Source organism: Microcaecilia unicolor, chromosome 6 (genome assembly GCF_901765095.1).
Source record: "Microcaecilia unicolor chromosome 6, aMicUni1.1, whole genome shotgun sequence".
Taxonomy (NCBI): domain Eukaryota; kingdom Metazoa; phylum Chordata; class Amphibia; order Gymnophiona; family Siphonopidae; genus Microcaecilia; species Microcaecilia unicolor.
In genome coordinates this window covers 139,635,880-139,661,112 of record NC_044036.1, presented here as the reverse complement: position 1 = coordinate 139,661,112, position 25,233 = coordinate 139,635,880, and the positions used below count along the sequence as shown (strand labels likewise).

At 43.8% G+C, this 25,233-nt stretch overlaps 1 protein-coding gene across 2 annotated transcripts in view; it reads right to left on the bottom strand.

The window, feature by feature from the left end:
• Nucleotides 1–25,233, bottom strand: part of ARIH2 (ariadne RBR E3 ubiquitin protein ligase 2) — a 57,832-nt gene that overhangs the window by 4,100 nt on the left and 28,499 nt on the right. For both annotated transcript variants that reach the window (XM_030205543.1, XM_030205544.1), the window contains exons 4-14: nt 21,413–21,476; nt 13,385–13,532; nt 11,136–11,257; nt 10,193–10,302; nt 7,487–7,604; nt 6,113–6,163; nt 5,998–6,019; nt 4,554–4,705; nt 2,935–3,078; nt 1,897–1,965; nt 1,355–1,438 (exon numbers count right to left, since the gene is read on the bottom strand). In XM_030205543.1, coding sequence (XP_030061403.1) covers nt 1,355–1,438; nt 1,897–1,965; nt 2,935–3,078; nt 4,554–4,705; nt 5,998–6,019; nt 6,113–6,163; nt 7,487–7,604; nt 10,193–10,302; nt 11,136–11,257; nt 13,385–13,532; nt 21,413–21,476 — 1,084 coding nt within the window. The remainder of the gene's footprint in view (nt 1–1,354; nt 1,439–1,896; nt 1,966–2,934; nt 3,079–4,553; nt 4,706–5,997; nt 6,020–6,112; nt 6,164–7,486; nt 7,605–10,192; nt 10,303–11,135; nt 11,258–13,384; nt 13,533–21,412; nt 21,477–25,233) is intronic.

Below are 25,233 nucleotides of genomic sequence, written 5' to 3'. Positions count from 1 at the left end.
TCTGTCACCTGGCCCCTCCATTTTTCCCTATCCAGCATTTCCCCTCTCTGCCTGAGGCCTGCCCTGCAATCCATATCCATCCATGCCCATCTGTCCCCTCCATTCATCCCTATCCAGCAATTCCCCTCTCCCTGAGTCCTGCCCTTCCAATCCATGCCCATCCATGCTCCTCTGTCACCTGGCCCCTCCATTTTTCCCTATCCAGCATTTCCCCTCTCTGCCTGAGGCCTGCCCTGCAATCCATATCCATCCATGCCCATCTGTCCCTTCCATTCATCCCTATCCAGCAATTCCCCTCTCCCTGAGTCCTGCCCTTCCAATCCATGCCCATCCATGCTCCTGTCACCTGGCCCCTCCATTTTTCCCTATCCAGCATTTCCCCTCTCTGCCTGAGGCCTGCCCTGCAATCCATATCCATCCATGCCCATCTGTTCCCTCCATTCATCCCTATCCAGCAATTTCCCTCTCCCTGAGTCCTGCCCTTCCAATCCATGCTCATCTGTCACCTGGCCCCTCCATTTTTCCCTATCCAGCAATTGCCCTCTCTACCTGAGGCCTGCCCTGCAATCCATATCCATCCATGCCCATCTGTCCCCTCTATTCATCCCTTTCCAGCAAATTCCCTCTCTCCCTTAGTCCTGCCCTCCCAATCCATGCCCATCCATGCTCCTCTGTCCCCTGCCGCCTCCATTCATCCTTTTCCAGCAAGTCCCCTCTCTCCCTTCCATGACCCCCCCCCCTCGCATCCATGCTCCTCTCTCTCCCATGTCCCAGCCTGGCCCGCCCTCTTCTCCCCCCCCCTTCGCATCCATGCCCCCCCCTTCGCATCCACGCATCCATGCCCCCCCCTTCGCATCCATGCCCCCCCTTCGCATCCATGCATCCTTTTTTTTTTTCTTCTTCGTTTTAACTTTACCTCCGTGGCGGTTCGTGCAGCGAAGCGTCAGGGAAGGAGGCGGCGCTCCCGACGTCTAGCTTTCCCTTCGCTGTGTTCCGCCTTCTTTTGAAGGCGGAACACAGCGAAGGGAAGGCTAGACGTCGGGAGCGCCGCCGCCTTCCCTGACGCTTCACTTCCGGATTTGTTTGGTTTGAGGCGAGGGCGGGCAGAGACGGCTGGCTGGCTTGAAGGCTTCACACCACGAATCCACGAACCCTTCAGCCTGGGAGTGACGTCAGATGGCTTCAAGGCTTCAGGGCTTCACAGAACGTTGTCCTCAGAACGTTGAGGGTGCGTTTTATTATATTAGATTAATTTTAGCATTACTGTATGATAATTGCAAAACCTTAGAGCCTGCATTGATGAGTTTACACAATGCTTTTTTCCACAGGAGAGTAAGTGGATAGAATTGCTTACCCCTCGGTCATAGCTGTCTGCTCTCTCCACCTTCCACGAGAGGTTTTCAATTTCAGCTTCCAGCTGAGCTTGCTGGTACTCAAACTAGAAGCAACAAAGGCAGTAAGTTAAAGGGGGGGGGGGGGGGGAAGGATAGAGAAAACAAATGGTGCGCTGCTGTGAAATACGCAGCGCCTGAGATCTAGAAGATCACAGGAAAGGACGGGGGTGGGGGGGGGGGGGCCTTTATAACTTCTTGAATAGTTAGGCTTGTCTGTTCTCATCATATATCTCATGTAGATGCAGCTGCTACAGCTGGTGAGATTATATTTATACATGGATGATGAAAAGCAGAATTCCTGGTTTATACTTTCATCTCAACTGGATTTGTGTGACAATATACTAAACATTTTCTTTAAAATATGTTTCATAAAAGGTACAAATATTAGATGACAATTTTATTTAAAATTCAACTTTGTAAGTAATATTTATTCACATAAATATTTGTATTTGTGCTTAGATGCATTCTATGGAAGAAGAAAATAAGCAGAGTTAAGTCTTACCAGCTTCTTCCTGGGACCAGACTCCATGTAGTATGCATAGGGATACGTGTACTGCAGAGTGTAACGACACTGCAATGAGAGAGGCAATCTAGAAAATAAGTTTTCAATGACCTCTGTGCTACCTACAACACTGCTATGAACTCAACATCCCAGCTGCCTACAAGGCCAGGCCATGACAGAGACAGGCTTCATGAAGCAGTCACTGCCGCCTTTGTTATTCAAAGTACCAGAGCATCAAAACAGGCACTGGCTGCAGGGTCAGTCTGGATGATGGGCCATTTCTCTTACTATTATGACCCAACATTAACAGAGAACAAAGCAACAAAGAGAGAGGCCAGAGGTGGCAGACCCAGCTTGCTACAAATGCTTATTTTCATAAAGTGGAGCGTAATATTGCAGGGAAGGCACTTGTGCCTCATCTATTTTATACAGAGCACTAAGCGTCACTGTTCAATAGCCCAAAAGCTTGCATACAAAGTTACACGTGCATGTAGAAATCAGCCGAATGTTTGTACATTTTACAAATTATATGGATGAGTGCAAATCCCATCCTTGCTGTGCCCATTCTCTGTCAGTGGCATCTCTGTTTACAGCATAAAAGCAGCTGCTGTGTTTTCAGAGTGCCTACTTGCAAGTATGTATAAGCAGTGGAAATTTTAAGAACATATTTAAGTGGGTAAGTGCTTGTATGCTAACATCCTATCAAAACTAACCACTTTCAAAAAATGAATTAGTCGGTTTATATCAGTGTTTCTCAAGTCCAGTCCTGAAGTAGCCCTTGCCAGTCAGGTTTTCAGGATATCCACAATGAATAGGCATGAAAGATTTGCATGTAATGGAGGCAATGTATGAAAATTGCCTCCATTTTCCAAAGCATATTCATTGTGGATATCCTGAAAACCTGACTGGCAAGGGGTACTCCAGGACTGAACTTGGGAAACACTGGTTTATATCCCCTTAAACACACAGACATTAACAAATTAAGCACACCTAATTGATGAGGAAAGATTTGAGACCAAGCTTGTTGGCTGTATGCACCTTAGCAAGTAGTTTTGCAGCATTTTGCAAGTACTGCCAGTCTATCCACGTCCCCAGGTTGTTCATCACCCTCTCCTGAATCTTTTCTTGAATTCGCTGATACGTCTGTGCTTCCAGCTGCAAACTTTTATTATGATTCTCCCACTGCAGGGAAAAAAAACCCCCAAAGCAAACAGAAGATAGCATCAAACATTTGCAACTTGTTTTTCCCTACAGTTTTCTACTCTGAAACAGATCATGCTACATGTTAATCCACACCAGTGAATATGGTACATTTGGAGAGATAGAATCTAGTCTTCCTCTACGTAATGCCTCAATTTCTTTTAGGGTTTTTCGCAGCTCACACATGCAACATCAAGTAGTGAACAAGGGTGGCAGAGATAAGGGAAATGCATAAGGAAAATGGATGGAAGAGAAAGTGAGAGAGATTCTCTTCAAAACCGTGTACAGCGTATCTTCAGGTGTCCATATAAGAAAATTCTGACCCTACATGTCTAAGAGTTTAAAAAGCAGCATTTACAAAAATATTTGTAAAATCCCATCCTCCTTGCTACAAGAGTTAGCTTTATGAAACTCTATCTAGAGGTTTTTGGCCCTTTTGCAGGGCTCTACAGTCTCCTAAATTAATAAATCAGCCATATCTGAAAAAGGGGCCTAGAAAGTCATGTGCTGTATTAATATTTTGATCATTTGAATATTGGTCCAATCAAAAAGTATCACATTCTATAAAGGTTCCACATTTCTGCAAGAGCTCTGCACTGCGTACAAGAGATAGCATGGCAAATAATAAAGAAATGGGGGGAAAAAAATCTGTCAGTCATCCAAGCAAAGATTGAAACACTATTTCAGCTTATAAAGGAAGCAAATTTCTATACTGGATGAGTTCATTTTCTAATGCTTTCAATATTTAACTAAGAAAAATACTTACTTCTGTACACAAGTGATAGCTCACATGCTCTGGTTCTATCAAAGGTGGGACCAACACACCCTGCCTTCCCCTGACCTCTCTTAGGACTGTATCACTCTACATCAGAGCAGACTAACCAGACTTAGGAAAAAGAGTTCCATTTCCAAGGTTTGAACACTACTTATATTCCAAATGGCTAACCATTTATTTCTGACCTTCAGCATTCTGTTCACATATACGAAAAACAGCCATGTAATATACTTTGTGCTAAAGCTTTTTTTTTTTTGTCCATTCATAGGGGTCTCTCAAAGGCCTGTAGTGACTATGTTCTAGAAGGAACCATGACAAACTCCTTTAGAAGGTCTCTCTAGAAACTTCACGTCCTCCAAGTTTATTACAGTGCTGGTCACAATAAAGCTTCAGTGTAGCAAGAGAACACACTGTACTGTGATACAACTTAAATTCACTGCCATTACAGTTCCCAGCTCAGTAGCAGGTTGCATAATAGCTTCTCCAGTTAATATCACAGGTTAGCTTATAAACTGGGTATTTTTAAATCCAGTCTGGCTGAGGTTACATGATATAAAATTTCACTTGAAGACACAATCTAATCTTGGCTATGGAAGCTAATGTGTCTAGATAATTTTCACAGAATACAGTTCTCTAGCTAAGATGGATGTAGGGGAGGTAGTGACAAAATGCTCTCTCCTACCCGCTCAAAGTAGAACAAGTATTTCTTCAGAGCTTCCCTGGCTTGTGCCTGCTGACTCTGGTTTACAATGTCTGGATTCTCTTTGTATCGACTGCATTCATAGTACTCGCTGCCATGAGTCTTCCAGTCTCCCAGACACATCCAGCAGAAGTCTGGGCAAAAACAAAAAGACAGAAGTAGAGTGAAGAGCAACATCAAGAGGAAAGATTTGGGCATTCAACACACCTCTGCATACCTATGATACCAGGGAGGAAGGGAAGATAAGCAAATTAGGAAAGTCAGTGCGCCTTCTGTTCTAGCTGGAGAGCCCGAAGCTCCAGCCTACATTTTCTGCATCTGCTGGCAAACCCACGGACCCTGTGAGCCTTATGTTTAACCTCTAGCAAAGCAATAAGCACCTCAAGAGACTTCTCACACTGCACACCGATTCTGTGCCAATGCAATAAATAATTTATCAGACCCCAAGCATAGCCTTCAGGGCCTCCCATAAGGCTCTGCTCTGAGCTCTCATGGACTTGCACAAACTCATGAGGGGCCTTCTCTATCGTCACACAAAAATCTGATCTGCTTAGCAAGAATGCAGAGATACCGCTGTCAGCAGTGACAATAAATTATGTGGGATTATGATCAGATATGTGACTAGGCAAAATATCTGCTACACCCACCATCCCCAGGAGCACTTTCAAGCAGAGAAAAAAAAATAATCGATTCTACCAAAGTATACAACTTATGTACATGTGAAAATCAAGTGAAGTCTGTACCATATACCCTCAAGATCCAATTGTTGCATCATGAGGACCAATCCCTCTACCTTCCCTGAAGATGCGGTTAGCATGGGTAGACCTATCCCTTGACAACATTTTTTTTCACAGCTTTACTATTACAAATGCTCATTTCTAGGTACTCCTTTTATAAAGTTGATGAACTATAATAAACACAACCCTAACCACTTTACTATGCAGATTAGATAGGTCATTTCAGTATGTTTCTGCCATCATCTACTGTGTTAAAACAAATTGCAACTTGGTTCTTCCATCTTTCAGTTTGGATTTCTGTAGGGTATGTTATGTTACAATCTTACTTGCAAGTTTTCTGATGCCCCTCAGATAGGGCCAGACTTGAATTTGGGAAACACTATAGTACATTGTTAAAGGGCTTTAACTTTTTTATGGAAGTGAAGCAATGAAAATGCAACAGAAGACAGCAATGCTGCAGTTCTGTAGCAGAGCAGATGGACACACTAGACTAGCAGGAAGCAGATATAATTTAATGAAATACTCTGGCTACAGAAGGTCAACTCATTCCACTTTACTCATGTGCTACAATCAAAGGAATTCATTTTGGGAAAACTACTACAAGCCAAAAAAAGCACAACTAGATTTTGACTCTTCAAAAAAAAAAAAAAAAAAAAAAACTTTTTCACATTCCAGGTTTATTGACTTACCGTGTTTGCATTTGGAGCATTGCTGTAAAAGAAAAATATGAGAAATGAGTAATTTGTCCATCCACTGAAAAGCTTAGGAGTACAGAAGAACTGAGCTATCCAGAATATCACTCACCATATGATTGCACCCTCCGTTCTTCTCAATACAGATATTGCACTTGGGACACTATGAAAATAGGACCACTCATCAGTCACACCCACCACTTGAAAATTCCTTATTATTTTCCTAATACCTACACATCATGCAAAATTCTTCTTATAAACATTTTCCCCAACTGTATTTCAAATCTGTAGGTGGCAAGAGAAAAGTGCAGCAGACAAATCAGCATGTGATCATAAGCAACAGCACCAATGAAAATGAGACATCAGCACCCTGTTGTGAAAAATGACTTGCATGCAGCACATTATGCTGCACCGTTACTAGGCTGCTTCAAAGAAGATCCAGGTCAGAGCCTTCAGGGATAGTCAACCATTTCACACACCTAGAGGGTGCTCTAGCCAGGTTACAAATAATAATAGGATGTCAAACTGCAGCACTATAAGTAGGGCTGAAACTCAGGGTGATAAACTAGCTGCAGCACTACATGTGTTCAAGCATTCAGGCCCTGATGCTCAGAAGGAAATGCAGCACTAGAGGCCATTAGCGTCATACTAGCCCCCGTGTTTACTGGCGCAGAATGCACAAAAAGCCCTACTGCAGGAAATGAGTGTGGGAAGGCCCACCGCAAATGATATGGCAAACGTGAATATGAGATGCCTCATAAGGGCACTCCTACCGCTTTCAACCCTATGCCAGTTCAGAGCTGGTGTTAGGCTTTGAAGTGCCGTGATGGCCACTCACCGGCCGAGAACTCACAGGCTTCAGCTGGGGGCGGGAAGAGGGGCAGGCACTGTCTGCCTCTCTGTGGAAAGTGTCCTGTCTGCGAGGAGTCAGGTGCGAGGAGAGACTACTTGATCCCCTCCTCTTGTCCTTGAGCCAGCACATCGTTGCAAACTCGCGCCACTGGGAGCTGATGTGGCCATGAGCTTCTGTAAGCTAGCTCTGCGGCTCCATCAGCCATAGCCTGCGCCAGCCTGGGACCCTGTCCAACCAGCAGACATGTTTAACTAAGTATGCGCACAAGAGCTGTGCTTACAACTCTTGTGAGTACGTGCTGGGCACGTTCCCTCCCCCCCCCTTACTTCCCAATGCTCAGCGCTAACAGCGGGCGTAAAATGTGTATGCCATTAGCGTTGAACATTAGGGAGTTCCTTTCCGGCACTGTTTTGTACAGTGCCAGAGTTTTGAGCATCTCCGCCTTAATGTATTTAAGACACTAATAGGGTCTGGATGCTCTTGTCAGTAAGAATCCATCTGTGAATGCTGTACTACTATTCAAATACTAAAAACTATGACACCACAGATCTGTAAAAAGCAAAATGAAGAACCCCTTCCCCAAATACACCCCAGACCCTCCCTTACATAGAAAAGGAAGCAGGAGGTGCTTACGTCTTTAGTATGTGCACTAATATAGTTTGCAGTTTCTGAGTCGTCTGCACACTTTGTAAGCCACTTTCGAATAGTGGCGCAGTCTGTTGGGGCGTGGTACATCTGACGACATTTGAAACTTTATGGATACAACAGAAAGAATAACCATCATTCAGACTTCATTAAATCCTCAGCATTTCTGACAATTAAAGGATCAAGTACAGCAGGTCTGAAGGCCGTTCACCTGAATTAATGCTCATAATGCTTGGTCCATTCACATTTACGTTACTAAACAGGTTTATATTCCATTATTACCTCAGTACTAAGAGGATTACAAAACAATATTATGAAATTTTTTATTGAGAAAAGCCAGATGCAATACAAAATCATCAGTCCAGATTATATAAGTAATCTCCACAACCCCACCCGGGCACCACCCACCACCTGAGGCCCATACAACCAGAAAGGTTCAAGGGTTGGCTTCTTATACCCTCAAACCTACATAAAAACATCCAGAGTGCCTCTCCCCACCCCCACCCCAGCTATGAGGTATGTGGAGTCTTGTCCCGGAAGCATTACAAAAAATATAAGCAGACTTTGGGAATTACATATCAATTAAAAAACTTCAATTGAATTACTTATCCATTAGTAAATGCTCACGGAACAAGTGTGCCTAAAGATGAAATAAGATCTAATCTCTAACTAAGGGTACAGAGTTCCAAATCTGAGCAGCTTGATATGCTGTCGTCATAACGTGGTTTCTTTTAGACTGATATTGAGTTGGTTGGGGATAATGTAAGATACTTTCATCTCATCTCCTAATAGGAAAATGAATATCTATCCAACAGTAAGAAGGTGCATTTCCAATTCAAATATTACACACAATTGTAGAACTTTAAACTGTATCCTAGCTGAATCAGTGGCTAGTGGAGAAACTTCAATAATGGTGTGACTATCAAATTTGCATGTTCCACAGATCAGGTGCATGGCTACATTTTGGATTGTTTGCAAATTTTTAAGAAATTGCTTTTGACATCCTAAATATAAAACATTGCAGTAGTCAAGTTGGGAGAGTAGAAGACTTTGCACCACTAACTGAAAAATAGATTGATCTAATACAGGTCTAATCCTTCGTAACTTTCTTAAGAGGGAAAAAACCTTTCATACCAGAAAATTAATTTCAGTTTCAGGTGACAACGAAACAGTAAGATAAACCCCAGTATTTTCAAGTGTGGTTCAAACTTAAAACTGGGGTCACTTTTATGAAGAATATCATTTTGTTGGCCCAACAGGAGAAAGTTTGTTTTCCCTTTATCCCTATCCACCATTCCAAGATATTTATACATTCTGCAATTCTACTTGATATCTCATTTGTTTTAGGAGCTGGTATTAAAATACTTATGTCATCTGCATACATAAATGTGTGATAACTAGCTGCAGATAATTCAAAGTCCAATAAAATCATCAATATATTAAATATTGTTGGAGATAGTGGAGATCCTTGAGGAACTCCACATTGAGGAACCCATGCCGAAGGTAATTCATTCTGAAATTTCACTCTGTCTGCTAAATGTATGACACTTTGGTTGGCTCTGTAGAGAAAACGTTTACAATATCTTAATTGCAAACAAATCTCTTTAAAGTCTCCATGTCAGAATTAGCGGGAGGGGGGGGGGAGGGGAGGGGGGGAGAGAGTCAATTTAGGTTCCTTAAAACTCCTTGTTGCCAAACATTTTAAACCCAACAAAGGAACTTCAAAATCCTGAAATGGAAATGTAAACGCCATTATTTTGTCTGGTTATAACATTTGTTTTAAGATGGTACTTTTAAAAGATAAAAGCAATCACCCCTGGTTTTGAAATATACATCCAGGCATTAGGATTCTTATAGCACTACAATGCCATGAGATACCCTGGCACCTTACACACAAGCTAAAAAAATATAAAAATGATTAAAAGAAGCAGAGTCCCAGGAACAAGTACAAACTACTGTCTTCTCAAACACCAGAACTGTCTGACAGTTCATATCAATGTTTTGCCATCTTGTCTCTACTAGAGCCTGACAAAATTTCAGTTTCAGTGCCAAAGCTGGCCCAAAATCAATATCCGGCCTTGTTCAGTTTTGGCCGAAAATGTCAGTGTAGTTTCTTTTCCCTAGAAGTTACGACAGCCATCTTGACAGCAGAGAGCAGAAGTTGAATGGGCAGGAACGACCAGTGATCACTCCTGCCCCAACTATGCCACTAGACCACCACTGATGGTAAGGTAGGCCGGGAGGGCAGGGAAGAGGGCAGCAGCCAGGCCTTAGCGTTGATTTGGGGCCATCGCAGACAATTTCTGTTTCGGCTGAAACCAAAGCAGTGAATTTTGGCTGCAGATGCAGTTTCAGTCGGTCTCTAGTCTCTGCCAGTATGTGATAACAGACCCTGGAATAGCATTTACTGAGCAAATCAAGACATGAAAACCCAGGCTAGAAATATTGCAAAGAGCAGCCTGGGAAGGACACTAAAGACTACAAAAATATTTTACTAAAACTACAATTTAAAAATATCAGAGCACACCAACCATTTATAGCAATGATAGGACAACATAACTGAGTCAGGACATTTATGGTGTAAAGAGCTCGCTCCTTTCATGAAATGAACGCTAGACAAGTGTCCTGGAGTATATCTGATAGGAAGGAAGAAGCCTTGAGTAGATATAATACATCTGGCTATCTGATCCTTACCAGAACACTTCGTTGCAGCGATTGCACTGAACTCGACGAGCTTTTGGCTCCTGTACCTGGATAACCATCGGGCAGTCTGCACCAGGACACAGCTGGAGCTGATAGTGGCTCTGGGGACAGACAGGGAAGAAGGTCACCGGTGCAAGAGACAGAAGTGTTATAAATCTTTTCTTTTTAAAGGCAGAAAGTCAGCATGCCACAGAAATTTGTAATTAATTTTTACAGCAATTTTCAAAACTGCTTTTCACAACAAAATCCATCTCTTTGCACCAGTTCTCAAAGGAAATGTCACGTACTTTCTACTTTGAAAGCTGTGTAGAGAAAATGTAATTGCAAAGATTTGTTCCTTCCTTTTCTGCGGATAGTTTTTCCATTTAAAAAACAACCCACACAGTTTTGAAAATGCAGTATTATCCATATTGCATCCCCTGACTCACCCAGCAGGAGAAAGCATGCACATTGTTTACCCTCATATGTACTTTTATCCGTGTACTGACTGGGTAATTTTCAAACTATTTATCTTGGTAAAAGGCTTTTGAAAACTGCCCACCCTGTAAGTCACAGTTGAAGCAATATGACTATTTGTCTGTGATTATTTCACTTTTTCCATAGGTTATTTGCATTGTAATACTTGTTAAAAGCAGACTGATAGTCAAAAGGAACAAATCTGGTCTGAAAACGTTCACAATTACACAGACTACTAATTATGATTTACAGTGTGTTTTACATATTGACATCTCTGAAAAAGTAATTGAGCTGAACAGTCAAAAACATGGTTTAATCAACACCCACACCTTAATAATCTTAGTTTATTATAAAATTCACTTTGTGTCCTAGAATAAGGACAAAGTAAAATTCTAACACATGGCTACTGATAAAATCTGAATGCAAATAGTATTAAAATCTACTACTGTTCACACAGAAAAACCGAAAGTAAGAATACCTCAACATAGTCCCTGAAGAGGTAGCGCCTGTATTTATCTTTCAGTTCCTCACTAGGTAGCAAAGGAAAAACAAAATCCTCCGGTGTCCGAAGCGGGCAGTCCTGGGCCATGCAGGATACCCCTATACACACAATAATCAGCATTAACAGAAGCCCTGATCACATCACATCACACAAGCTCATTTCTTTCTTCAACAAATATAGGGCTGGATTTATCAAGTTTTTGTCTCATACGAAAACAGGAGAAAATTCATGCTAAATTCATTCTATCATTTCCAAATTTCTCAGGAGATAGCAATTGCCAATATCACTTCCAAACAGACCACTGAATTACAATCAGGAAGAAAATTACTTTCTCTGTGCTATTAAATTGGTCAAGTACTCTGAAGGTAAAATAATTTAAGAGGGTCTAAGCAGGATTTGATTAGTATAGAAGACTATACTACAGTAGCATAAAATAGCTTGCATCATGCAATTCCAGCAGAGAGTTTGTATTTCAGATGTTCAAATTTTGTTTAAAAAAATGTTGCTCTTCTCATTGCTCACTGCAGAAATCCTAGCTTGACCTTATATTACGAATAGATAAAGTGTTAAAATTTGGCATTTTTTTAAACTCATTGCTTAGGTTATATTCTACTAACATATACCTCAAAAAAAATGGCAATTCTGTTTTAGTTTTAAATCTTATTTTATTGAAGTTTTTAACATAAACCATCTCCATAAATGACAAACCAACAATTGTCATCAGAGCAAAAGCAAAATATATCATGCATGAAGTGGAGGAGACTTGGCTTATTATAGCCAGTCTGCCAACCTAACAAAGGAAGCTCTTGACTCCAGGATGGCAATTCTGTTTTAAGCAGATTCAAATCAGACTAGCAGCTAGTCTACCAAGTTTTGTAAACTATTTTAGAAGGGCTTGTTTCTTTACAATTGTCTACATCCAAACAATCTGGATTTCATAAGAACAGTGGTACAGAAACCTTTATTGACTTTACTACTTAACATTCTAATCTCAAAAACTAAAAGGACAACACCCTATTCTTGTACAATTTAACCTTGCTGCTTTTGATTTAGACCATAATTTATTGTTAAAATTGAATGAGCTAGGAATTCCTATAAGGTATTTCCCCTAGACTTACAATGGATGGAATTTTATCCAATTCTTGGAAAGCAACTTGTGGAAAGACACAGAATTAATCTTTGTTGCTTTTTTTTTTTTAATTTTTAAAAATATTCTTATGATGTTCTTTGCTATGCAACTAGCAAATACAGATGTTTGTTTTTTTAACTTATGTAGATGATTCCTGTGATGGCTGATCTTCCTAGTACTCTTTTGATTGTGAAGAAATGTTTTTCATATGTAGAAGCTTGGACAATATCTTATAAACTGAAACTGAATAAAGATGAAACTTCTAAGGCTGGGTATACCTGCTGAACTCAGGCCTTGCTTGCATTTAGTTTATGATTATGTACTTTTTTGTTGGAATCCACCTTGGATAAAGGCAGAATAAAAATGAGACAAACAAACAAAAAAATTCCCTGAAGAGACTAAAAGGGCTCTTACCTCCTTCCACCTGCTGGAGACTGAGAATACTGAGTCTAGGGCTACATGGCCAGGGCTTTTATTGGCTCTCTACATTCAAAGTTCTCAGTCTCCACCTACTGGAGGAGGTGTATAACCCATCAGTCAATCCCTGGACCGGTCAGGAGGGACGCTAAGGAAGGACCAAATTAAGCTGCTCGTCCAACTGATTATTGGTTTCAAAGGCACCAGGGGCCTTTGAAACCAATAATCAGTTGGACGAGCAGCTTAATTTGAAGTTATGCATAGATTGAAAGCAGAACTATCCATTTAGGCAGTGCCACTGAACATACAGATACACATGAAACATCTAAAGCAACTAATACATACATACAGTGGCTGAACACTGCACTGCCGTTTGCATCTATGCTCCCATTTTGGCCATATAATTCTGGATGTGTAAAGAATGTGTATGTTCAGAATTAAACGTTCAGTTGCCCTGAAATTTAAGAAAAGAATCCTTGTGTGTTCAGCGTCAAACATAAATGCTTTAGAATATTACCCCGATCATCTTTTCAACTTAAGCAGGAAACGTGCTAACAGCAGCGAGTTGTGCATTTACAGTGCTGCAGACTGAAAAGTGGAATGCAGTATCTTCATAGCTTTCCTGTATCTGCTCAGCTAAGCCCAAATTGCTTACTACCACTATCTGAACCGAACTCACCGACTCCAACACCATCCTTGACGAGTACTGTACAATACTGCTCCCAGCAGCTACGGCAAAATTGATGCTGACATGCCAAAGACAGCAAATTCTCCTTTCTGATATACTGCATACAAACTGCGCAGTGATAGGAGGAATGTACCGTTACCTGAGCGAGAAAAGAAGAGGCACAGAAACTTATTAGTCTAGACACTGTCCCACCACACAAGTTCCCGCATCAGAGATGTCTTGTGCCCACCTGATTTACTTTGCCATTAAAGTAGCTTTTTAACCAGCAAACTTGAAAGATTACTTATACTACTACTACTACTATTTAGCATTTCTATAGCGCTACAAGGCATACGCAGCGCTGTACAAACATAGAAGAAAGACAGTCCCTGCTCAAAGAGCTTACAATCTAATAGACAAAAAATAAATAAAGTAAGCAAATCAAATCAAATTAATGTGAACGGGAAGGAAGAGAGGAGGGTAGGTGGAGGCGAGTGGTTACAAGTGGTTACGAGTCAAAAGCAATGTTAAAGAGGTGGGTTTTCAGTCTAGATTTAAAGGTGGCCAAGGATGGGGCAAGACGTAGGGGCTCAGGAAGTTTATTCCAGGCGTAGGGTGCAGCGAGATAGAAGGCGCGAAGTCTGGAGTTGGCAGTAGTGGAGAAGGGAACAGATAAGAAGGATTTATCCATGGAGCGGAGTGCACGGGAAGGGGTGTAGGGAAGGACGAGTGTGGAGAGATACTGGGGAGCAGCAGAGTGAATACATTTATAGGTTAGTAGAAGAAGTTTGAACAGGATGCGAAAACGGATAGGGAGCCAGTGAAGGGTCTTGAGGAGAGGGGTAGTATGAGTAAAGCGACCCTGGCGGAAGATGAGACGGGCAGCAGAGTTTTGAACCGACTGGAGAGGGGAGAGGTGACTAAGTGGGAGGCCAGCAAGAAGCAGATTGCAGTAGTCTAAACGAGAGGTGACAAGGGTGTGGATGAGGGTTTTGGTAGAGTGCTCGGAAAGAAAGGGGCGGATTTTACGGATGTTGTAAAGAAAGAAACGACAGGTCTTGGCGGTCTGCTGGATATGAGCAGAGAAGGAGAGAGAAGAGTCAAAGATGACCCCAAGGTTTCGAGCTGAGGAGACAGGGAGAATGAGAGAGCCATCAACAGAAATAGAAAACGGGGGGAGCGGGGAGGTGGGTTTGGGGGGGAAAATGAGAAGCTCGGTTTTGGTCATATTTAATTTCAGGTGGCGTTGAGACATCCAGGCAGCAATGTCAGACAAGCACGCTGAAACTTTGGTTTGGATGCAAGGTGAGATATCAGGGGTAGAAAGGTAGATTTGGGAGTCATCAGCATAGAGGTGGTAGGAAAAGCCATGGGATGAGATTAATGAACCAAGGGAAGAAGTGTAGATAGAAAAGAGGAGGGGACCAAGAACAGAACCCTGAGGTACACCGACAGGCAGAGGGATAGAAGTAGAAGAGGATCCACCAGAGTGAACACTAAAGGTGCGGAGGGAGAGGTAGGAAGAGAACCAGGAAAGGACAGAGCCCTGGAATCCAAGTGAGGACAGGGTATCGAGAAGTATGCTGTGATCGACAGTGTCAAAAGCAGCGGAAAGATCAAGAAGAATGAGGATGGAATATTGACCTCTGGATTTAGCCAGTAATAGGTCATTGGAGACTTTAGTAAGCGCAGTTTCAGTTGAGTGGAGAGGGCGAAAACCAGATTGTAATGGGTCAAGAATAGCATGTGAGGAGAGAAAATCAAGGCAGCGGCGGTGAACAGCACGCTCAAGTAATTTGGAGAGAAAAGGAAGGAGGGAGATGGGTCGGTAATTAGAGGGACAAGTAGGGTCAAGTGAAGGCTTCTTAAGGAGAGGTGTGACCACAGCATGTTTAAAGGAAGCAGGGACAGTCGCAGTGGAAAGTGAGAGGTTGAGAATGTGACAGATAAAAGGAATAAGAGTAGGAGAGATGGCATTAAGAAGGTGGGTGGGAATGGGATCAGAGGAACAGGTGGTACATTTTGAGGAAGAAAGGAGAAGTGTAGTTTCCTCAATAGTAACTTCAGGAAAGGAGGAAAGGGAATGAGGGGAAGGAGAGAGAGGGGAACGGACTAGTGGAGGGAGAGCTGGTGAGGTAGAGAAAGCAAGGTTTATCTTTTGAACCTTGTTGTGAAAGAATTCAGCAAGGGTCTGAGGAGATAATGAAGGGGGAGTTGGGGGAGGGGGCACCTTGAGGAGAGAGTTCAATGTGGTGAAGAGAAGTCGAGGATTAGAGCCAAGAGAGTTGGTCAGTTGGATATAATAATCCTGTTTGGCACGTAAAAGAGCAGATTGGAAGGAGGTCAGCATGAACTTAAAGTGTAAGAAATCAGCAAGGGCCCGAGATTTCCGCCAGAGGCGTTCGGCGGAGCGGGTACAGGAACGTAGATAGCGGATATTAGAAGTCAGCCAAGGTTGGGGTTTTGTACGCCTTACAGGGCGGGTCATCAAAGGTGCAAGAGTGTCTAAGGCAGAGGATAGAGTATTGTTGTAAGAAGAAACAGCCTCGTTGACAGACGTGGATGGTGCCATAGTAGAGAGGAGGTTTGAAACATGGGAGGATAGAGATGAAGGGTCAATGTCGTGAAGATTCCTAGATAAATTAGATAGGATAGGACGGGACTGGGAGGGAGGAGATTTAAGTGTGAAAGTTATAAGATGGTGATCAGAGAGGGGAAGATCGGAGGCAAGGAAACTAGAGGGTGAACAGTTGGAAGAGAAGATGAGATCAAGACAGTGACCATTTTGATGAGTGGGGGAGGTGGAGCATAGTTGGAGATTAAAGGACGACGTTAAAGCGAGTAACTTGGAAATATAAGAGTTGGAAGGATCATTAGCAGGAATATTAAAGTCACCAAGGATGAGAGAGGGGGAGGAAGGATCATGGAAGAAGGCAAGCCAGGCATCAAAGTCACTGAGAAAGGATGAAAGGGACTTATCAGGGGGACGATAAATGACCGCTATTCGAAGAGGCAGAGGAGAGAAAAGGCGGATAGAGTGGACTTCAAAGGAGGAAAAACAGTGAGATTGAGGTGGAAGAAGGGGTTGAAATCTGGAGGAGGGAGAGAGAAGTAGTCCAACACCGCCCCCACGGCCAGCAGAGCGAGGAGTATGTGAAAATAGATAACCGCCATGGCACAGGGCTGCGACTGAAGCAGAGTCATCAGGGCAGAGCCAGGTTTCTGTTATGGCGAGCAGATGGAGGTGACGCGAGATAAAGAGGTCCTGGATATAGGGGAGTTTGTTACAGATAGAGCGGGCATTCCATAGGGCGCAAGAGAAGGGCAGAGAAGAGGAGGGGAGTAGAGGAATAGAGATGAGGTTAGAGAGGTCACGGTGAGATCTGTAGAGTTTGGATAATAGTTGGTGAGGAGGGCCAGGATTGGGATTGATGTCACCAGCTGAGAGTAAGAGAAGGAGTAAAAGAGAGCGGAGGAGAGTAGGAGAGGTGTGGCCACGAAGGCGTCGAAGGCGAGAGGTATTTAGGTGGAATGGGGAAGGCAAAATGGAGGGAAGAAAGAGACGGAGATTAAAAGCCAAGAGGGAGGAAGAGGGTAGGAGAGAAGGTGAGGTGATGAAGTCAATGGATGGGAAGTGAGTTCCTGTAGCGGAGAGAGGTAGGGGGTGAGGGAAAAGATTAGGAAGGGACAGAGCTAGGAAGAGAATGTGAATAGGGGCCATAAATGATTAAGGTACTTTAGCAACTGGTACTCATCGCACAGGAGAAAACATTTAGGGGAAAAACCTAGCTACCATGCCACAATTTTTAAGAGCAAGGGGAAAATAATTTTTACACCTTTTGATACTTTAGTAATGCTTTTTTTTTTCCTTTAGGTTTTGCCACTTTTGTGCTCACCTCCTTTCCTTTTCCTCTTTTTCTGCAATCCCAGCAGTGGCTCCTGCATCAGGCCCTAGCCCTGGGCTCCAAACCCAGAGGTAGATCCTGTACCTGTTTGGTAGCAGGTACCAGGCCTAAAAATCCAACCCTGCTTTATGATATTAAATAATGGAACAGGTGCAGCAGTATTATTTATTTATTTATTGCACTTGTATCCCACATTTTCCCACCTATTTGCAGGCTCAATGTGGCTTACAAAGATCTGTTATGGCATCGCCATAACAGGGAAGAAATACAATTGGTGTTGCAAATATATAAAAGAAAACAAGAGGATCTGGTTATGCAGCTGTACCGTGAGACATTCTGAATACAGGAATGTAAGGGTAGACTAAGGGGGCTAGGGGCTTTTCAGCTTGGAAAAGAGACAGCTGAGGGGAGACATGATAGAGGTATATAAAATATTGAGTGGAGTGGAACAGGTGGATGTGAAGCGTCTGTTCACGCTTTCCAAAAATACTAGGACTAGGGGGCATGCGATGAAACTACAGTGTAGTAAATTTAAAACAAATCGGAGAAAATGTTTCTTCACCCAACGCATAATTAAACTCTGGAATTCGTTGCCGGAGAACGTGGTGAAGGCGGTTAGCTTAGCAAAGTTTAAAATGGGGCTAGACGGTTTCCTAAAGGACAAGTCCATAAACCAATACTAAATGGGAAAAATCCACAATTCCAGGAATAACTTGTATAGAATGTTTGTATGTTTGGGAAGCTCGCCAGGTGCCCTTGGCCTGGATTGGCCGCTGTCGTGGACAGGATGCTGGGCTCGATGGACCTTTGGTCTTTTCCCAGTGTGGCATTACTTATGTACTCGTGGTAGGCTTTGTTAAAGAGATAGGTTTTCAAAGCTTTGCGGAAGCTATTTAATTAGTTGATCGTTTTCAAGTGAGTTGGTAGTGCATTATAAAGATTGGCAAACTTGAGCGTGGTCAATGGTTCATATTCTACTACTACTTAACATTTCTAAAGCGCTACTAGGGTTACGCAACGCTGTACAATTTAACATAAAAGGACAGGCCCTGCTCAGAGAGCTTACGATCTAAAGGACAAGTGAGTAGTCAATTCGATAGGGGTAGTCAAATTGGGGCAGTCTGGATATCCTGAAGGTAAGAGTTAGGTGCCGAAGGCAGCATTGAAGAGGTGGGCTTTAAGCAGAGACTTGAAGATGGGCAGGGAGGGGGCCTGACGCAAGGGCTCAGGAAGGCCGTTCCAGGCACAGGGTGAGGCGAGGCAGAATGGGCGGAGCCTGGAGTTGGCAGTGGCAGAGAAGGGTACTGAGAGGAGGGATTTGTCATGTGAACGGAGGTTTCGGATGGGAACATAAGGGGAGATGAGGGTAGAGAGGGGCAGCAGATTGAGTACATTTGTAGGTAAGAAGGAGAAGCTTGAACTGAATGCAGTATCGGATTGGAAGCCAGTGAAGTGACCTGAGAAGAGGGGTGATATGAGTATATCGGTTCTGGCGGAATATGAGACGTGCAGCAGAGTTCTGAACAGATTGAAGGGGGGATAGATGGCTAAGTGGGAGGCCGGTGAGGAGCAAGTTGCAGTAGTCAAGGCGAGAGGTAATGAGAGCGTGGACGAGAGTTCGGGTGGTGTGTTCAGAGAGGAAAGGGCGAATTTTGCTGATGTTGAAGAGGAAGAAACGACAGGTCTTGGCTATCTGCTGGATGTGTGCTGAGAAGGAGAGGGAGGAGTCGAAGATGACTCCGAGGTTGCGGGCAGATGAGACGGGGAGGATGAGGGTGTTATCAACTGAGATAGAAAGTGGAGGAAGAGGAGAAGTGGGTTTTGGTGGAAAGACGATGAGCTCAGTGTTGGACATGTTCAGTTTCAGGTGGCGGTTGGACATCCATGTAGCAATGTCTGTTAAGCAGGCCGATACCTTTGCCTGGGTCTCCGCGGTGATGTCTGGTGTGGAGAGATACAGCTGGGTGTCGTCCGCATAGAGATGATACTGGAAGCCATGAGATGAGATGAGGGAGCCCAGGGAAGAGGTGTAGACTGAGAAGAGAAGGGGTCCAAGGACAGATCCCTGGGGAACACCAACAGATAGCGGAATGGGGGTGGAGGAAGATCCATGAGAGTGAACTCTGAAGGTGCGGTGGGAGAGATAGGAGGAGAACCAGGAGAGGACAGAGCCCTGGAACCCGAATGAGGACAGTGTGGCAAGGAGTAGATCATGATCATGATTGTCAAAAGCGGCGGATAGATCGAGGAGGATGAGGATGGAGTAGTGGCCTCTGGATTTGGCAAGGAACAGGTCATTACAGACTTTAGAGAATGCTGTTTCTGTCGAGTGTAGAGGGCGAAAACCGGATTGAAGTGGATCGAGGATGGCATGAGAGGAGAGAAAATCAAGGCAGCGGCTGTGAACGGCACGCTCAAGTATTTTGGAGAGGAAGGGCAGGAGGGAAATGGGGCGGTAGTTGGAAGGACAGGTAGGGTCAAGTGATGGTTTTTTGAGGAGAGATGTGACTACGGCGTGCTATTACTGGCTGTTGTCTTATGTTGGTCAGAACCCAGCAGATTATTCAGGAGGGAGAAGAACCAGCAATGGCTTTTGTGGCCTGGATTTGGGGTTATCACCATTGCTGGGTTGGTAGGGAGTGGGAAGGGAGTGTAGCAAAACACAGTAACATACTAGCATAGAATAGCAAACGATGGCAAACAAAGGTCATCTGTCTGTCCAACAAAAGGTCCACAGTTGTACCTGCCATTCCATAACTTTTTAAAGTGTGAAAATCATATTGCTTTGATTCTATATAACGATTTTCTGTTTTTATCTCTCTGCATTTTTTTTTTAAATCAGTCACTGTTTGTCCTTACCACCTGCACTGGGAAAGAATTCCAGGCACCCACCACCCTTCTCTGTGAAAAAGTATTTTCTGATGTTACTCCTACATCTACCATTCTGTAATCTCAATCCATGTCATTTAGTTCTACCACTTCCCTGTCTCTGAAAAAGATGGAGAAATTAGATCTAAATGATCACTTGTACATTAACACCTGTCAAGGTATTTAAACATCTGTATCATAATCTCTCCTGTTCCTCCTTTTCTCTAGGACATGCATATTCAAGTCTGTTCCATATGACATTTTGGTGCAAACCCCATACCATTTGTGTCACCTTTCTCTGAACTGCTTTAAGTCTTTCTATGACCTTAGCAAGAGGTTTTGTGTTGTCCCTCCACCCCACACAATTCAGGCTTTTCTGGTGAAGCATGTTATATGAAATACTGTAAAAGCAAAATAAAAACAATTCATGCTTAAGCATCATATAAAGGCATTTGAACAAGACAGTTTTGTGAAAGCTGTGCCAAGTTACTGTTTCAGTTTCTCAACATGAAAATGTTGAACAGTTGTCTCTTCCTGATCAGTCTATCCTCACTTTCTATTGGTTTCCATCTGTGCCACAAGAAGCTATGACTGGCCTGATTAATAGTAGAAGCTGAATTATTAGAGAGTCTGTATTGCTGGAAAATTACACCCAAGGTATTATAAGGGTTTCTTTTTTTTTTTTTTGGGGGGGGGGGGGAGGGGGGACAAGAAGGCACATCAGTTTTTCTTCTGCTCTTTGGGCTTCCAGTTCAGTTGGAACCAGGGCTAGGGTCTGGTATCATGAGTCTTTGTATACAACTAATCAGGAATTCCCCCCCCCCCCCCCCAATTTTATATCCCTGTGTAATTATGGGCCCCACATGTGGCTCCCTAGGTGTCCCTACTGTGTGATGAACAGGACACTCCCCCCCTTCCCCTCCCCAATTAAGGGCTCTGAATGCCGTCTGTGCAGTATGACAAGCCAGTTCAGGATGAGCCCAGATTTTCCACATGGCTATGCAATTCAGCACCTTTTAAACACTGCTGAAAACCAGCTTCACATGCACCGGTCTGCAGTATGTGCATGCAATTAGACAGGAGGCCACAAGCCACCTTATTTTCTCACAGATTTGCCGATAGACAAAACAAAAGGAACATTTGAAAATACACACCTTTACATATCACCACTGAAAACAGGTCTGAATAGATGAAAACCACCTGCAGATGGGAACATGGTAGTAAACTTTTTCACATTCTCACTAGGAAACAGCAAACCGCTACTCACATGTTTGGAGGAGACAGGCTGTACTCTGGCTTCTACTAACAGCTGTGAAGAACTGGCTTTATGCCTAGAAGAAAAGCATGTTTACATTAAGGGGGTGGGAGGAAGAGTTATCGATCTGGGATATAGTTAAGATGGGTTATTTTACTGTTAACCCCAGTTCTTAGTAACTAGGTCTCACTGCATGAAATGGGACCTGTGCTAAAATAGTTAGTACTAAGACAACATGTCTTAACAGTACCCTTATTGATAACTAAACCACTAAGCAGCATTTCTTTTTTAAAGAGGCATTTCACATAAGAACTGGTATTTAAAAAATACTAAATTTTGCTCTGTGCAATAATTCTGAAATCACCAATAAAAAAGTACCCAGGCAGTTACAGCAATGAATGAAAGCTCTGGCCTCCCATTTTGCTTTTCAGGCTCTCTCATCCACCGCTGGAACAAACAGGAAGTAATTAGACATACAACAATGGAAGTCATCAACAGATAAAGTGAGCCACCCACTAGTCACAGACTCAATGTATGTGAATGATGATCTTCCAGCTAATTTCAGAACCATTATTGAACAAAACCAAACTCCACACAACCATTCCTTAAGAAGGCTTGCATAAAATTATCTACGGGGAAGCCCCGGGATACGATAGACCTCATAAACCTACCAATAAGAAACACAATCGGATCAACACGAACATGCTTAAATCTCCACTACCCAAGCTGCAAAGGACTCAAATACAAATCAACTTATGCATCCAGCTTCTCTTACATAAGCACACAACTGTGGAACACACTACCAAAAGCCGTGAAAACGTACGACCACCTAAACTTCCAGAAATCACTAAAAACCAACCTGTTCAAAAAGGCATACCGTACCGACCCAACTTAAGTGCCTAAACCTTGCAACACAACGAAACCAAAGCTTGTAATAGACACTGCATATCTCTTCATCTATACGATTCCCCAATGTGTCTATAACACATGTATGTACCTTATTCGACCATAACATCACTTTGTATTTGTTTCACTACCGGAGATGGCGAACGCCTTTACGGTACTATGTAAGCCACATTGAGCCTGCAAATAGGTGGGAAAATGTGGGATACAAATGTAACAAATAAAAAATAAATTGTGTATCTGGCTTGTAAGTTCAATAAACAGATTTAAACATAAAAAATAAATTGTATTTGGATTACCTTGTTAGTACCTAGTACTATCAGAATGTGCATTATACAAAAGCAATTTAAAATTAAACTAATTATATATAAAACTAGTAAAAAAAGGCCCGTTTCTGTCAGTAATGAAACGGGCGCTAGCAAGGTTTTCCTCGGAGTGTATGTTTCAAAAAGAGTGTGTGTGAGAGATGGACTGTGTATGTCAGAGAGAGAGAGAGAGAGTGTGTGAGTGTGTTTGTGTGAGAGACAGAGTGTGTGTGTGAGACTGTGTGTGAGAGAGAGGGGCAAAGAGAGAGAGACTGTGTGTGTGTGACAGAGAGAGTGTGATAGACAGAGAGTGTGTCAGAGAGAGTGTATGTGAGAGACAGAGAGTGAGTGAGTGAGTGACTGGTCTGAGGACTCCCCTCACCCCCTCCCCTGCCCCCCTGCAGCCACCCATGTCCAGCGACCCCCCTGCAGCCACCCATGTGCAGCGACCCCCCTGCAGTCACCCATGTTCAGCGACCCTCCTCTCCCTCTACAGCCACGCATGTGCAGCATCCCTCCTCGCTCCCCTGCCCCCCTGCAGCCACCCATGTCCAGCGACCCTCCTCTCCCCCTGCCCCCCCCTGCAGCCACCCATGTCCAGCAACCCTCCTCTCCCCCTGCAGCTATCCATGTCCAGCGACCCTCCTCTCCCCTTCCCCCCTGCAGCCACTCATGTCCAACGACCTTCCTCTCCTTTCCCCTTGCCCCCCCTGTAGCCACCCATGTCCAGCGACCCACCTCTCTCCCCTGCCCCCCCTGCAGCCACCAATGTCCAGCGACCCACCTCTCTCCCCTGCCCCCCCTGCAGCCACCCATGTCCACTGACCCTCCTCTCCCCCTGCCCCCCCGCAGCGTCCCTTCTGTCTCCCCTGCCCCCCCCCTGCAGCCACCTATCTGGTCTCAGGACCCCCTCCCCACCCCCCTCTTCCCTGCCCCCCCTGCAGCCATCCATGTCCAGCGACCCTCCCCTCCCCTCCTGTCCCCCCTGGGCTCATCACTCATGCCCCTCCGCCCCGGCGCATCACCCAAGCCCCTACCCCCCCCCCCCCGGGCACATCAACCCCCTCGCCACCCGCAGCCGCCAATACTAACGCTGTCCGGATGCTGCTGCTTCTCCTGGAGCAGCAGCGGCCGGTAAAAAAAAGAAAAAAGCAAAAAACAGATTTTAAACTTGAAACACGGCTCCATAGACAGCCATTTGGCATTGGCTGTCGTCTCTGCAGCCGCTCCTCCTCTCCCCTCTGACGTCGCTACGCTCCTCCGGGGTCTTCCTCCATGGGCAGTGACGTGCAGGGGACAGGAGGAGCAGCTGCAGAGACGACAGCCAATGCCAGATGGCTGTCTACGGAGGCGCGTTTCAGGTTTAAAATCTTTTTTTTGCTTTTTTCTTTTTGTACCGGCCGCTGCTGCTCAACAGGAGAAGTAGCAGTGGCCGGACAACGTTATTATTGGTGGCAGCGGGTGGCGAGGGGGTTGTGCCCGGGGGGGAGGGGTTTGGGTGATGCGATTCGGTGAATGTCATTGCTCCGCCCTCGACGTCATCACGTTGTGACGTGAGGGCGGGGCAGACACTCATGGGGAAAAAGCGATCTACACAACTACATCTTCCGGTTTCAGGCTGCCTTCCGGCTTCATTAGAATGTTGGAGGTGCGTTTTATATAGAGAGAAGATACCTATTGTACCTGAACGTAACTCGATCGAGCAACAACTGAAAAAGGCGTGAGCTAAATCCAGAAGTCCTTTCCTTCTAATTATATTTGCATAAATAACTATGAAGTCACCGTGGATTTGAGTTGTCATTGTATCTATCATGCTGGATAAAGCATATTTGCCATTACTGTTTGGGATACATGGGGGCTCATTTTCAAAACACTTACAAAGTTCCATAGGTTAATATGGAACTTCGAATATGCCTCATGGTGGTTTATTTCAGTTCCATGGGCGTGCTCTTCATATTTCATGAAAAACTGAGCAGTATTTTAGTATTTTGTATGGGTCTACAGAAGGTGTTCTCACAGTCCTTGGGACACACCAAGCCAGTCTGGTTTTCATGATATTCACAATGCTCGAGACATAAATTTAAATAAAATGGTGGCAGTGCATGCAAATCTCTTTCATGCTTTTTCAATGTGAGTATCATGAAAGCCTGATTGGGACTCGGTTGAGAACCCCTGGTCTAAAAGCTATGTATGTGCATAACCCACAGCTCAGCACATTGTCCAGCCTCTCTGTGGATGAAAGCACACAAACTGAGCTTCAGTATATTTATTTAAAATATGACCTGTTCTACCCACAATTCTGGGCAGGTTGCAAAGATATATACACATAAAATAATTAAAACTAGCAGCTACAACATATACCTGCAAAAGTTTTCTATTCAAATGCATCCGATATACTGGCATCTATTCTTTGTCTATGTTGCTTCCTAATCCTCGTCTGAATAGTAATTCTCTCTTTGTAGAAACTAACATCATTTGTAATTACAGTCGCCTGCTACAACATCAGCATGTGCTCTGCATCTGGTTTAGAAGTACATATGTTCTATCAAGACTTGTCTCCTCTCGAAGTATAAGGCTACTTGTGTAAACACCAATATTCACCCATTTTTTACATGTTTATCCATT